The sequence below is a fragment of the Drosophila albomicans genome, chromosome 2R (genome assembly GCF_009650485.2).
Source record: "Drosophila albomicans strain 15112-1751.03 chromosome 2R, ASM965048v2, whole genome shotgun sequence".
Lineage (NCBI taxonomy): Eukaryota > Metazoa > Arthropoda > Insecta > Diptera > Drosophilidae > Drosophila > Drosophila albomicans.
In genome coordinates this window covers 20,825,139-20,841,394 of record NC_047631.2, presented here as the reverse complement: position 1 = coordinate 20,841,394, position 16,256 = coordinate 20,825,139, and the positions used below count along the sequence as shown (strand labels likewise).

General features: G+C 42.0%; 1 protein-coding gene across 2 annotated transcripts in view; it reads right to left on the bottom strand.

Annotated features, from left to right (window-relative positions):
- Positions 1-16,256, bottom strand: part of LOC117573330 (lachesin) — a 111,265-nt gene that overhangs the window by 17,573 nt on the left and 77,436 nt on the right. For both annotated transcript variants that reach the window (XM_034256437.2, XM_034256438.2), the window contains exons 4-8: positions 15,748-15,948; positions 9,885-10,025; positions 9,146-9,277; positions 8,523-8,620; positions 1,579-1,808 (exon numbers count right to left, since the gene is read on the bottom strand). In XM_034256437.2, coding sequence (XP_034112328.1) covers positions 1,579-1,808; positions 8,523-8,620; positions 9,146-9,277; positions 9,885-10,025; positions 15,748-15,948 — 802 coding nt within the window. The remainder of the gene's footprint in view (positions 1-1,578; positions 1,809-8,522; positions 8,621-9,145; positions 9,278-9,884; positions 10,026-15,747; positions 15,949-16,256) is intronic.

Sequence of the window (16,256 nt, the reverse complement as noted above, 5' to 3'; positions counted from 1 at the left end):
CTTTTTTGGCTGTGATATTACTTTGTTTGTGTATATAATACATAAGTAGATGGCAGTTTGTTTCGGCATTTCCAGCACTGGCTTCGCTTTATGTTTTCTGTGTTCTCTTTTTTTTTTTGTATGCTTATTGGGCCATATGAACTAATAACCTGAAGTCCTGGGCTTCAATAAAAACATAAAACGCCAATCAGAAAAGTTTTCGCATATACTCGTGCTCGTGGCATCATCCAAAGTAAAGTAAGCAATAAAAATGATTATGAACAATTGAAGAGCTGGCGACTGGCGCCAGCTCGATTGGTGTAGCGCTCGATGGGGACCAATTGCCAGCTTAATTGCCGGCAGCAGTTTCCGGCACAAAATCACAAAATGAAATCAGCGTAGTTGCTGCTGCTGCTACTGCTGCTGGTGCGTTGACATCGCCCTTTTCCTATTCCCCATTCCGATTCAGATTCCCCATTGACATTGGCATTGCCATTCAGAGTCCGATTGGCAATATCAGAGAGCGAGTTAGTAATATTTGTTTGGTAAACTTTGTTATACAGAGCGTATGCGCAATGCGGCTTGCCGAAAATAGAATTATTTGGTAAAATGATATTGGAATTTCATATGCGTGCTTTTTCGTATTTGATGTGCTCTACTATTTCTAGCATTTTCAATTTTCCACTTTTCTCCAATGCCAATTTGTAATTTTATTTTCATTTTCAGTTTTCTTTTTTTATTTTTTGTGATCTAGTTTATTGAACTTAATTCAAGTTGAATTATTGAAAGGTGCCAATGCCACTCACTGGCAATTTGTCGGCTCTATAGCTATCCGAGTGTTTGTCTGTCTCTCTGTCTCACTGTCTCTCTCCATATGTCTCACTGTCGTCTGCTTCTGCTTCAGCAATGCGACTGTGTGTGTGTGTCAGTGTGTATGTGTGTGTTTGACAGTGAGATGTGAGCTTGTTTGTCGGTTGGCTGCCTGTTCTCTCAGCCATGTGTGTCCGTCTGTTCATGTGTGCGTCTGATGACAGCTAATCCAATTAAAAGTTTTATTTGTTACGTATGCGACTAGTTGTCTCTCCCACTGCGCTGCTATGCTATCCCAACAGAACGTTGTCCCAATGTTGTCCCGTTCTTGTCCCATTGTCCGTTTGTCATTCAATGAAATTAATCTAATAAAGCCGCCTCTCTATCTGCCGCATTGTCGAAAAACTGACAGTTGTTATTTCAGGTTTCCAGGTTTTTTGAATTTGATGCTCTGCTACGTTACGTATACGCAACGTGTAAATACCCGTAAAACCGTAGAGGGTGGCAAATCTGAGAACTGTTTCGCGCTAATTAGACGCCCGTAAAAAGCGGAGCGAGTGAGCGAAGCCAACTCTATTGAACTGGAGTAAATTCAACTTAACTGAGGTCAAGCACTCTACAAATTGTCTAACATGGCCATCAGTGTATGGCACGTGGGCACGTGTCTGGTCTTGGTCTCTGAGCTGAGCTCAGTTCAGTTCAGGTTGGTCTGTCTGCCACTTGATACGGCTGCCAATTGAGCAGCGAGTGGAACGTGGAAGACGTGTGCCAGTGTGTGTGTGAGCTTACCTGTCCTTGTATTGACTGATTGCTGGTGAATTAAAAACGGCAACATTCGGTTTTCCGCTGAGCTGTAAAGTTTTGCGTGACTTGCCAAGTTGATTCTCAGCCACACAGGAGTAGTTGCCAAAGTCCTGCGGATGCACTTTGCGTATAATCAGCGTGTGACGTGAGCCGCGATTCTCCATGATGTGGCGCTCGGTGGTGTCCAATTGCATGGTATCTTTGAACCAAATTACCTGTAAATAATTGAAAACTTGGTCAATCGTAGCGAACACGAACACGAACCTCGAACCAACTTCAAAAACTTTCAACTTCAAACTCATTGAGTGTTAGTCTGACTCTGAGTAACTGCAAAATTGGCGTGTCTCCACTTAGATGTGTGTGTGTGTGTGTGAGTGTTGTGGCTTTGTGGTGTGAGGTGTGAGAAACTTGTTCGAAGTGATTTACGGCAAATGCTTTTAGATAGATCGCATTGCCACCACTCGAGCTTCACTTGAACATTGATTTTCCACGCGTTCAAATTAAATTTCTCGTCTCCTTCTCTCGTTCTCTCGGCCTTCATTTACCGCATTCTTTGGTTGGAATATTTTTGACAACTGCAGGAATATTTCAACAGCTTGTTTCGCATGTCAAGTGTGCTCATATCCTCTGTAAACAGAGGCCTCCCCAAAAACCCAGAACCCAGCACCCAGATCTCTGGGTCGCATCCCAGGACCCAGAGACTAACTAGTATTGCGGTGCTAGGCTGACAGGCGTGTGTGCGTGTTTTGCCAACGAGTCGTGCTCTAGGCTCTAACAGAAAAAGAACCGAAAAAAAAATGTACCAACTCAGCTGCTTGCTGGTTGCCGACTGCCAACAACGAGTCCAACAACGAATCCAACAGCCAACAGCCGGTTGCCGGTTTTGCCGGTTGCCTGCATGTGTGCGCTGTTACGGCGGCTTTGACAGGATTCAGACAGGCAGACAATCAGACAGCGAGACAGTCAGGAGGCAGCCAGTCAGGCGGGGAGATACACCGGCGGGACAGCAACGCACGAATTAACACAGAAAACGGAACGGGTAGCAGCAGGTGCTCCACGCATGACTCACATAACAAAAATCCATCCGACAATAACAACTTTAACAAGAAAATACAATACGGCATGGCAAAGAATAACTAAGAACAAAGTAAATATACGACTCTAAACGTGCCGAGTATTTTCTCCACAGTGGGCTTAAAGTACTCTAGTTGAGTGCATGGAAATTTTGTTGGACAACAAATTTAAAGCAGGAATAAAAATATACAGAATAAAATAAGTCTACTTGTTATTATTGTAGTAAATGATAAGATGACAGTTGGAGTTGTGCCGCAGATTAGTTTTGATATGACTAGAAATGGATGCAAAGGCAAAGGCAAACACACATCTCGTGGTGTCATTTTGACCGCTCAGCTCAGAGCTCAGGGCTGAGAGCGTTGTTGCTCTGTATCTGCTCTGGCTATGGCGCTTATTCCATTAAAATGGCTGTCAACAGTGTACACATGTGTTGTCATAAATATCAGACACACACACACACACAATGCTTATATAGATATTGTTGGGAGAACGTGTGTGTAGTTAGAGTTATGCTGTTATGCCATAAATGTTTGTTATTATTTGTGCAAAATGTTGATGTTTGCTTTTTCCATGCCTTTTGTTAGGCTGTGTTGTTCGATGGTGTTGCTTTTGCTGTTGCTGTTGCCTGTTGTTGATTTTACGCTTCTCCCACTTCTCTTCACACACATTTAAGCTATGCTCATCAGCATGGCCAACATCATCAGCAGCAGGAGCAGTAGCAAGGATCTGTAACCCTCAGCCCCATGATGATTCGCTCAGCCGTGCGTAACGAGGCGTAAGTGTTGACATGGCAGAAAAATGCCCAAAAAAAAAAGAAGAAAATTATTGTATTTCATATTTCTATATGTATGCGAGTGTGTGTGTGTGTGTGCATGTCTCCCTCTTCTGTTCTGTTATGCCGCAAGTCTGTTAAGCGCATTAATTACTTTGGTTTATTAAATGTTGTGCTCATTGATTGCTGTCGGCTGTGGCAGGGGGCGCTCTTAGACAGCCGATTGATTGGCCAAACGCTTGGCGCACTTCATCAATATCAACATCTACGCAAATGTTGCGTCAATCAATCTTTTGCACTTGCGCTACGACCAAGCCAAGCAACAACTTGGCCAACTTTTGCAGTCAAGCTGAGGTGCGTGGCGAAGTGAAGTGGGTAAACCAATAGAAAAAAAATATAAGAAAAAAGAAGTAAGTGAAAAAAATTAGCATTGATGAGCAGCAAAGCGAAAAATGCCAATCAACACTAATCAGCGAAAAGAGAAGAATAAAATTTGCGTGAATTTCTTCTCGTCTATTCTCTTTTCTTTTTCTGTTGGGCTTCCCCCTTTTCTGCTTTATTCATTTCTCTTCCTTTGACTGGCGGCACTCAATGATGCAATCCCCACTTGACGCTGGTATTGGCGGAAATTGTTAACGGAAACGTGTTGTTAGGTGTGCGGCAACGGCAGCGGCAGCTGCGTGTCGAGAGAGCTCGAGCTCCCTTTTGTTCGAAGTAACCAAAACCTTCTAGCCAAAGCATTCACAGCGAAGCCTGTTGGGCCAAAAAGCAAATAATTACGCATACGCAGCGTATGCGGGCAGCACGCACATACATACATATAAAGGGGCAAATTGCGTGTGTTGTCTGCGCGTGCGGTGCGTGTGGCATGTGGGTGGCGCTAGTGTCGCCACTAATGGCTAGCGATTGACTTAAGTTGCTGGCAGGTGGTTTGATGTGACGACCAACTTCGCCTCCCCTTCCTCCTTCTCCTCCTCCTTCTGGCCATCGCACATTTCCCTATTGAGCGTGGAAAACTCTTACAGAAATTGAACAATAAATAATTTGTCGTAATTAATTGCACGTCAGCAGTTTACAATTCAACAGCAATCATTCAATCCGCCTGTCAATTTCCGCATAATCCAAACAATAATCATTGCACAAGCTCTTCAACACACAACACACGATGGCAAAAGTGGTGGAGCTCTAATTAAAAGCCAAACAGCAGCGAGTGGAGAGTATTCGCTTCATTTAATTTTAAGGGCTCCACTTCATTGCCGTTAACATCATTACAAAAAACGTCAACATAATTATCTGTTGATGAAAATTATAATTATTGCGGAAATGTCAACAGAATACGAGCGAATGGAGGATTCGATATTAATAAATAAAAGTACATTTAATAAAGTTGTTGCGAAGTGAACTTTTGGTTTTCTACAATGCCAATAATTTGCATATAACATTTTTATTTTACAATTATTAATTGGCAGGGATGTTATATGCTTATATATATGCATTAATTTAATGATTTTCTTAGACTGTTCAATGACACTCTTTGCTCATCAATTTATCACTATTTGCAGTTTCTGCTTGCATCCCATTAATAACAATTCTTAGCAAATCAGCACATTAAATAGATTTTGAGCAAAATGCATAAAATCTCTCTCGGTAATTGAGTGATAAGCCCATCGATACTCCAAACTCTAAATGACAATAAACTCCTGCGGCGCTCAATTGCAAAATAGGCCAACTTTTAGTCAATTACAAGAGCAGCAGCAGCAGCAGCTGCATAAAAACTCATTATGGCAAGGATGATGCTCGGATTTGCAGTTTGTTTGAGTTTTTGTGCAAATGTGAAGAAAATTACCAATTTGGAAATTAATTTGCAAAATAATTAAAAGCAATGGCAACCGAACGATGACAGCGCATTAAGTGGGGCAAGTCCCCCGTTGTTGCTGCTGCTGCTGCCGATGTTGCCGCTGTTACTGTTCAGGCAAACACCCATTAATGTTGTTAGCTGTTGATAACTCTGTCAAATGCTGCTGCATGTTTAATGCGTCTGACATCAACATCGATGACATTGATGACGCCGACAACAACAAGAATATCGCTGACAATGGCCACACTCGATGACGTTGATAATGATGTTGTCTCATTGCTGTCGCTCATGTTAATGACAATTGCTCTAATGACAATGTTGCAGCCGTTGCAGTTGGCGATGCAGCAGCAGAGCCTGCCGTTGATGGCCTGCCACGTCAAGCCAAGCCACATGGGGGGGGGGACACAGCAGACAGCTTAGTGCTTGTTTATGCTATTCATTATGCAACAAATCAACAATTCAATGGATTATGAATATATGCCAGACTTCTGCCGCAATTCCTAATTAATATGCAAATATGTATGCACTCATGTAAGTGCACGTGAATGTCACTTTACACACTCCCTTCCACCTGTGTGTGTCAATGTGTTTTGTCCTTTCAAAGCGTCCTCAATAATTCACAGAACTCCACAGGCGTATCATGTGAGGGAAATCTCTCTCTCTCTCTCTGGGTAACTTTGCCGCATTTACTTATTATTGCGGTCTCCATTGTCAAAGCGCAGTAATTAAAAATGCGCCATGCCGCATTGCAACACCAATCGTAACTGCCACAAATTTCTAATCAATAGCAATAGGAAATGGCAATTCATTAATAGACTAGAGAGTTGTATAAATTTAACTACTTAAAGGTAGTATTAGGCATTGCAATTAATATAGTATAAAAAACTTTTATTTTACCATCAATATTCATGAACTTTATCCATCCATTAACACAAACTTATCAGCTTTGTTGGCCCAAATTTAAATTGTTGGCAGCATTAAATAAAAGCATGAATTTTGCTATCTAACTAGAATATGCCAAATCTTTGACTGCAAAGTAATGTTTGGAAAACTGGGCCGCAAAGCAAAACTTTTAAAACTGAATCACTTGATTCCCGAATATATAAAACAATAAATGCAGATACACGCTGAGAGGTTAGTTCGTTTTGCAAGTTGCAGGCTCGTTAGCGTGCCACGGTTGTGTGGCAACAGCAACAGCCGAGACGAATGAAAGCGAAGCGTTAAATTGTATACATTTAACTAGAGTCATAAAATGGGAAATGACAAGGAGGAAAGAAGGGTGGAAAATGGGGGGGGTCAGTATAAATTGCATGAGGAAATGCCATTCTCAAAGACTACAAATGCCATGCCTAGCACTCAGACTGCCATTTGCCACGCCCCCTTTCTGTCAAGCACAATGCAAAGCAAGTCGCAAGCCATTCGACTCGTCGTGTAATGAAATGTATGTCCAACAGGACAAACAAAGAGCTGCAGCTGCAACAGTAACAGTAACAGCAACAGCAACAAGAGCCATAGTAAGTGAAACAGTAATGGCAAGTGGTGGCCAGTTGGCAAATAAATAAGTAGTTGGGGCTTTTCCTGGAAAAGCAGTCAACTCTTTGCGGTCGCAAAACGAACTCAACAAACAAAAAATATACAGTGCCAGCAAAAAATGTGAAAAATTAAATAGCATAAAAACGTAATGCAACGCCCCAAATAATTCGTGCTACTGGCGGGCGGTCCAACGTCTCTCTTTCTTTCAGTATCCACTCCAGAGTCTGACCAAAAACCCTTTCCCACTCTTTCCCTCCTCCAACCTCCAACCTAAGCGAGCTGAAGCAACGCTGTATAATTTTAAGCATTGACATTTGCGGTTGCCAGTCATTATTTGGTGTACTAACTTTGTGTTGGTCTCTTCATTCACTCCCTTTCTTTTTCCCTCTCATTTCGTATGCGAATGTGTGTGTGTGTGTGTTTAATATTTTTTTCAACTCTCTTTCGCTCTCTCTCTCTCTCTCTCTTGCTGGTATTTTTCCTCTTTGGCTGCTCGCCGCTTCACACTTCCGCTTTGGCAACTTCCGCAATTTTACTTTGAATTATAGCCAAGCGTATTAATTTAAATGTCGACAAAGGCGCACAGCATAAAAATAAATACTACTCTATAAGAAAAAGAAACCAGCTAAATATGTGTGTGTGAGTATGCCCATTTCTTCCCTCTATTTTTGATGCTTTTTGAGAGCATTTAGATTTGACAATGAAGTTTTATAGAACCTAAAAGAAGATATATATAGTTTGCATTTTAAACATAATAAATAGTGGAGTTTAAAAATATTAAGCAGCATTCTGAATAAGAGTACTATTAAGTTAGAAATGTGAATTCCATTTTAGATTATCATCATTTGTATGCGATAATATAAATATATAACATAAATTTATCGATCTATATTAACTTCCATATTCTTATGTATTAAAAATGCGATATTTCGATTTTCTATATATCTTTTCACAGCATTCGTTAGCATTTGAGATTGATTGTATACAATTTATGCTTTCTTTTGGAATGACTTAATAGTTGGCGTTAAAAACATTACTTTTCATTGTTTAGTTAAAAAAAAATGAACTGCATTTAATGTTTCGTTATTACTTTTCTAGAATAATATACATACGAAATTTAGAAATCCATATTAATTTCTTTACATGAATATATATATTTAATATATATAGTCTATTGATAACAAATTCTATATATTATATCTTCTTTCATATTTTAGGGTATTCCATATTCGGCAAGTGACTCCTTCAAAGAAGAAACTACTGTTTTATCAGTCCCATTGTGTGGCATTCGTTTTATGTTTGATTAAAATTATGCTTTGTCCAGCATTTCAATTTGTCTTTGCAGACTTTTAATTAATGTGTTGGCAGCTGAAAGATAGCATTGAAAGCTCTTTGCTCTTAAGATACACACTCCAGCTGCGAATTCAACTTTGTGCATATCCCAAATTGATTGCCAAATAAGTATAGTAAACCCCCCAAAGAATTAATGCAAGTAGTAGATCACAATTTGTGGAAATTGATTCGATTGTTAAACTGAATACACTGCTGTAAATAAGTATGTGTATCGGTGTGTGTATGTGTGTGTCAGAGAGTATATTAATGGGTATGTTCATTCAGCTGTTTTATGTCCAAGTGAGAGAAGACCAGCGAGCGTAAATGAAAATTTATGCACGAAATTTAATTAAAACATACCTCAGGCTGTGTTTCGCCGTGCACGATGCAGACGAGCATCGCCTCATGTCCCTCGCCGGAGAAGACAACGGGACGCTCCACGGAGATTTCTGGTGGGTCTGTGTGAGGTTGGGAGGAGTGGGAATATTAAAGAAATTAGTAAACAACATGGCAAAGCACAAACAGAAAGCACAGAAAAAAAGCAATCGCCAAAGGGAGTGCGAACAGCGCGGACTCTTTCCATATAATTAGCTGTGTTGGCAGGAGGCAACTGCTCACACCCCTTTGTTTCGAGTCGAGTCGAGTCGAAGACTTTCATCGAAATTGCATATAAATTTTAAATAAATGTCGAACAATCACTTCCATAATTGTAAGTCACTCACTTGTGGTTTTCTTGGTGTGTCTGTGTGTGTTGTAAATGCCAAGCTCACGTCTATTCGCCTTGTGTGTTGCATTCAAGCCAATAACCATTAAAATCAGTTTTCAAATAAATTGAAGTGTCTACCAATTGGTGCTGCCAATTGGCTTAAAATTAATTTGTTTCGCTTGCAGACACTGAACTTTGGCATTTACACACACACTCGAACACACACACACACTCTGGGGAGAATTATATGCACATGTCGGGTTGGCTCAATACTTACATAAGACGTGCAGGACGACTTGACTGGATGCGGGCTGGCCGACACCATTGTTGGCGGTGCATATGTAGACGCCGCCCTTATGACGATCCACATTCTCGATGGACAGGACGTGCGAGTGCAGCTTCTCTTCTCCTGCAACATACAGCACAGCAAAATGAGCACAACGACAGGGCAGGTCAATAAAAGCGGCCATCGAAGAAATGACAGAGGCAATTACAAGAATTCAACCAGCCAACGAACCATCCAACCAACCAACTGCTCATGCAAACAATTCAAACAGAGCCAGCAGACGAGCACAGAGGATGAGGATGAGGACGAGGACGTCGACAGCAGCAGCAGCAGGGTCAGGATTGCTGCTCCAGTGCGCATTGTATTTAATAATAAAGGAGAGGCGCCTGGGCGTTGGGCATGGCGCTCAAAATAATTTCTTTGACTTTTCATTTTTATGGAAATTGTTGAAGTTTTTTCTCATGTATATATATTTTTTTTGTATATTCATTTATTTTCTTTTGCTGCTGCTGGTCGTCCGTCGTTGGCATCTTTTTGTTATTCTTTATGCTTTTAATTTGCGTCGCCTGTTGGCCAGTTGACTGCTTCAACTGGACAGTTAAACAGCTGAACAACCACACAGTTGAAGAGCTGAACAGTTGTACAGCAGTTGGTCAGTTGACTGGTTGGATCCTTTTGTTTTGTTATGTTTCGTTTACTGGCTTCTCTGCCTATTTATGCAAAATCTTACCATTGGGCAAAATATTATTTTTGCGGCTCCAAGTCACATTTGGCGTTGGATTACCAGAGGCCGAGCACTCAATGCGCACTGATGAACCTTTTTTGACTTGCAAATGTCCGCCGGTGCTAATGTGATGAATCCTTGGTGGCACTGCAAAAAGGACGCAAGCAAATAAACACAAAACAAAAAGACAGAACAAAAAACGAAAAACACATTAGAAATGGCCACTAGTCTCGCTATTCCAAAAACAATGACTGCCCAGCGTCGCGTCCACCAAAACGTATACAAAATAGAGTACAAAATGTATGCAAAGTCCAGCCGAGTTTCTGGCCAAGGATCAAGGACCATGGACGGCAAACAATTTGAATAAATATGCGCACAAATGCAAATTGAATGAGTGCAAAATGGCATTTACGCGTGTGGAAGAGAAAAGCAGGAAGTAGGCTCACTCCCACAGCGATGACGATGAGCGAAGGATGTGAGAGTGAGAGCCGAGGATGAAGCTTCAGCTGGAGACTGTCGCTGCTGGGAGCGACGCATCTGCCAATTTGCCTTGTCCACCAGCATTGGGCAATTTTATTTAATTCGCCCCTCCAATTTATTTATATTTGCGGCTGAATTATTTTACAGCTGTTTACCAACCAACGACGAAAAAAAAAGAAGAAATTACGACTATGTCTGCTCTGCGTCGTCGGGCATCAAGGACAATTGCAATGGTCACGCCCACAACTCACCAAGCTAAGCGTCTCTGATCTCACCCAAAGGGACAAGGTTATGCGGCTTTTGCATTTTATGTTATTTATTTTTGAGCTTTATAGATTTGTTTACCCTCATCTATTAAGGCTGTGCTCAAAAAGCGGGAGTGTTCAATTCGAGAGAAAGTATGTAACTGCAGAGTATCTTTTTTAAATTTGAACAATCTGTGAATGAATTAGTGTGAACAAATCTATGACAAATTCAACAAAGAGCAATCCAAATAAAAATCATTTACCTGCATGTCAAAGGGCGCTTTATTGATACACATTCGATTTACAATATAATATTCGAATATATATATTAGTTTATGGGTACGAGAATGAATGCCACTAGTCTGTCCAAAACAAATAGGAATTCAAAGGAAATCGGAGAGAAAGAGACAGGAGCGAAACGATGTAGCGATGAAGCGTATTTGCATTTGAAAGAAAATTACAATTGATCATTGAGGGAGCACAAACAACACAACACAAGCGAATAACAAATATACATATACACATAAATAAATATGCATCCTTATCTATATCAATGTGTGAGCATTTACATACACATACATATATATGTATTGAACTAGGAATGGAATGATATGGTTGCAAAATCTGCATTCGACTATAATAAATCATGGGACTGTGTGGCTCGCAGCCAAAACTAAACCAAAAAGACATCGCAGTCTGTGAGAACTCATACAATGAAGTTGTCTATTTGCTCGCATGCCCAGGACCTGCCAAAGGACTCACTCTCAACGTGTGCGAATGTGCTTCAGCAGTTAGGGGACTCTCTGCCGAAATATTTTCAATAATTTCACGCTTTGGTGGGACTTTATGCCCCACAGCAGACAGAGAAAAGAGAAAAGTGAAGCAGAGGAATGATGGGGATTGAGTCGCATATTGAATTCAATAAATGCTCGAATCCTTGGTCATAACAGTATGTGTGTGTGTGTGTGCGGCAGTTGACGACGACTTACGAGTATGAGTATATTGAGAGCAGTTGATTTTGACTTTGCTGCTTGGGTGGCATGTAATACGTGGATTGCGGCATGTAATGTCATGCAGATGACGACTAATGCGACGCCAATAGATGCTTGATCTGATCTCGGCTGGATGGCCGATGCTGGCAAATGAATGATGAATGGGCCAGATAAGGAGGGGAGCGGGGAAGGGATGGCTGCGGCCAGCACTCAGCAATTTTAATAAGCGAGCTCTTTCAAGGCAAACGATGCCGCAGTTGCCACAATATCCGCAGAAGCAGCAGCAACTTTTGATGCAACTTGCGGGCATTTACATGCACCCCAACTCTGTTGACTGCTTATGTCATGTATATACTCTCCGATATATATATGTACATACACACATATATACGTACAAACACACTGACATATTGTACATATTGATTTTATGCCTTATTTCGCAATGTGGCTATGGATGAAACTTCAGAGTTTGGTTTGCGGCTTTTAAAGTTACGTACTTCAAACTGGACTTGGACCGAGGCGAACACATAACTTTACTTAGCGAGGGGCAGTCAGAGAGAGGCGAGATGAGGGGACTGTGTCTGGTAAGTAATTTAAATACATAGTTAGTTGGGTAAAGTTTTAGTGCGAAAACTTAAACGGCTTTGCAAGTGCTTGGAATTTTCTTGCGTTTAATTGTCGGTTCACTTGGCCAAGTATCCTGGTCCGAGCTCAGACGCACATATCCAAGCGTATCCTTGCAATTTGCCTTGCCTTGTGTGTTGGTAATTTGTCTCAAATATCCGAAGAAAGTGGCCTCACCTAACACCCGGTTACATGTCTGGCCCACTTTCAAGTCTGCCAGCCAGCCAGCCTGCCAGCTTGTTTTGGCTCCACATTTGTTTATTGCATACGAGTATTGTGGCATACACGAGATTGTGCCACACAATCTTCAACTCTCTCTCTCTCTATCTTGCTCACTTCATTGTTGTTATTGTTTGTGTGCCAACTATTGTTATGCTGCTGCACATAATTAAATGCTACTCGACTGCCTACCAGATCCTATCCTTTCTCTCTTTCTCTCCCTCTCTCCCCATTCATACATCGCTGCAGCTGCAGTTGCCTGCAATTGTTTCTGGCATATTGGCCATATAATTTACAATTTTGTGTGGCTTTCTATTCAGCCAGGCAGCTAGCATAATAATTATGGTTTCCAATTGAATACATATGTTAAGGTTTCGCACTAATATTTCTGCAACTCGAGTAGAATGAGAATGGCTATGAATTGATGATTCCCAGCTTATTAAGCTCCATTGTGCGACAGGTTAATGCCCGTGTTGAGTGCTTTAATCATTACTGTTGCTGTTGTTGTTATCATCGTCATGCGCTAGTCACTGACAATAAAAATGACGAAATGACCACAATGGCTGCCCACACGGCGGCTACGTAACTTAATGTTTTGCGGTCTGATTGCGGTTAACCACAGCGTGTTGCGAGGGCGTAGAAGGGAAGCGTTGGCTAATGGATGTTTTTGGTTGGCAGATGTCAATGCCAAATTGGTTTATTAAACGCAATAACATCCACAAGTGAATGCGCTTTAAATACGCAAACAAACAGAAAACAAACAACAACAGCAGCAGCAGCAAAAATGTTGCCAGTTTTAAAGCCATGAGCACACATCCTGCAGCAAGTCCTGCAGTCAGGATATGCAGCAAAGAGTTTTGACCATTATCCACAAATTGGTCAATAAAATGGAACAATAGCTCCGACTCCCGGATAGGCGGACAGTCAACGGATTAGCCAAGGGCGCAAGTTCATTGTTTAAACAGAGAGAACGAGAGTGGCATGTGGCATGCAACATGCCTGCATCAAATGATGTTGACCGGGTAAATAAATATGTGCCAGCCAGAGCAGAGTGAAGATTGGGAGATGAGCATTAAAAGATTTGTCAACTGGACAAAGTTTTGGTTGCTCGCTGGAGGCGTTGTTTCCCAACTGGAGCAGGAGATGGGAACGGAGTAGGAGCACAGAATGGGAAGCTGGGATGCCGAATGCTGCTCCACTTGGCCGGAACGTTGGGCTAATGTCTTTGTAAGTGCGCCGCTGCCGAGGCAAGTGCAAAAGTTTGGCAAGCGCACATTATTTTTTCATCTTTAGTGTGGCCCAAACTGAAAGTAATTTACGCTCGTAAAAGCTGGCGAGCCAAAATGCCAGAGCACAACAAACTTTATGAAATTTATATTCGAGCATGTCGAACCAAATGGACGAACGCTGCCGAAGGGGCAGGAGTTGACTTCTCAGCACAGTTCTGCTCCTTTTACCAGACTCTCTCCCTCTTTCTGTGTGTGTGTGTGTGTGTGTGGTGATAGCTTGGATTGGGGGTGCCATATAGAAGGCATCAGAAGGTTGCTGATGCTGGGTGTCTGCTGTTGAGCCTATAAAAACTTCGACAGCGCATTATTTTGCTTGTTTCTCCTTTGACAACAATGCGGAATCGGACCCCGAGACCCGCTTGGAGTTGGTGTTGAGTTTGGATGTATTTTTTTTTTTTGCGTTGCTGCCATTCTTATTTTTTTTTTTGGGGCGGCGGGGCAACAATTTACGTGCGCTGCTAAAGTTCAATAAACGAAATATTTCTGGCCATGATCATTATTTGGCAAACGGAGCGCATAATAAACACATAAAATAAACAAAACTTTTCAATAATCGACTTTTTTCTCCCATTTCAGTTTTTTTGTTGTGCCTGCTCTGCTCTGTTCTGTTCTGCTCTGTTCTCTCTCTTCTCTTGGCTTTGCCAGACCAGTCTTTGTTTAATGTTTGTTTGTGGCGACGCCGCATCAGGATCAGAACCAGACTCCTGCCACTGTCCTGGTGCAGGACCAAGTTTCAATGACAAATGAAAAAAGTTGTATTCGACGATTTTATTCTTTTTTTGTTTTTTTTTGGATTGTGTTGCTGCCATGACTGCTGCAAATAAATACGCAATTTTTATAGGCTAACAAACGCGCGTAATGCTTTAAAAAATGTACGCGTGCGTAAGGACATCTTAAAGGACATGACCTAAACTATTTTTCAATCATTGCTCACTCCATTCCGAGCACACACACACACACACACCGAGGGCAACGAGCCCAGCGATGAGAGATGAGTCGACTTTACTTTGGAGATTTTGGGAATTGTATCGCAATTTGCATTCGGCCCACACACACACCGAGACAGACACTATGCTGCTGGAAAAGTCAGGAAAAGTGTTAGCAAATGCAGAGGAGAACGTGAGCCAGAGAGAGGGGGGAGAAGCGCATGCACAGAGGCCCGCTAGCCAAGTGTATGCAAATAAAAAGGCAACATTGTAATTGGGGGGAAATATATGCAAATTATTCATCATTGCTGATTAGAAGACGCACCACCAAAAGCGATGACAAGCTGGGGAAGCCAAAAAGGGAAGACGCCAAGAGGAAGCCAGCCAGGAGAGAGCCAAAAGCAAAAGCTGACTAAAGAAAGAGAGAGCGGGTGAGGGAGAGCGAGAAAGAGAGAGAGAGCTGGCAACTGGGAACCGAGAGAAACGCACGCTTGTTAGGCACAATGCGTTGTCGACAGGAAGTAGTTAAGGACCCGAGAGGCAATCGAGAGGAAGGGGCAATTTGCATCCGACCGACCGACAGACAGACCGAGCGACCGCCTGGAAACTGGAGTATCTGCCGCAAATGCAGCGTGGCACGAAGGAAACTTGTGGGGAAGGGGAAAGGAGCTAAAATGGCAGATTAGTTTTGATTTTTCCGTTGGTCGTTGGAAAATTCACCCTATTGAATCTGTGGTCATAAAGCCGCCAAATTGCAGCGCATCTACTTTGCATATTTGAGTGGCCCGAGCGCATAATACGCCAAGGATCTAAGGATATGTTAATTTGAGCCACACACACACACACACACACTCGATGTGGAGGTGTCCAAATGATGTGCGCCCACTCCGGCAATGGACCCAAGTGATTTGTGAAAGCCGCATAAATTTACACATAATAAAAATCCATTCCCAATCCCATTCTTGCCACAGTCCTTCCTCCTCTCCTTCCAATCCCTGACTGATGTGTGACGATGCCTCAAACTTTGCATAACAAAAAGAGGGCATATAAAAAATAGGCTGCCTATTGAGACGATGTCAAAACCCAGTACTTACCCAGTATCTCGACGGTATGTGTAATTTCGCGAGGTTCCATAGTGGCAATTTGGCAAATATAATCGCCGGCATCCTGTGGCACAGCGTCACGTATCTGCAGATTGAAGCCGCTCACCAGACGCACACGCGGATCGGGTGTCACCTTGACGGAGCCGGCGGTAAGGATGGCGATGCCACGTTTCCAGGCAACTACATAAGGTTCTGTGAAATACAAAATACAAAATACAAAAAAATGAGTTGAAGAATACAAACTCATGAGTTATAATCTTATCATCGGGACTGATGCAACTTAATTGGTAAACGCGACAAGGCAATCACTTAAATTACGATGAAAAGATTGAATCAAACGCACACACACACACATACATACACACATCGCGGAATACATGTGTACGCAAATTGAAAAGTCAGAATTCAAATGACTCAATTACAAGGCATTTCAAAAGATCTAAAAGGCTAGAAATTCAATTTGCCATGGACTCGCGCATACAACATCAACTCCACACAAC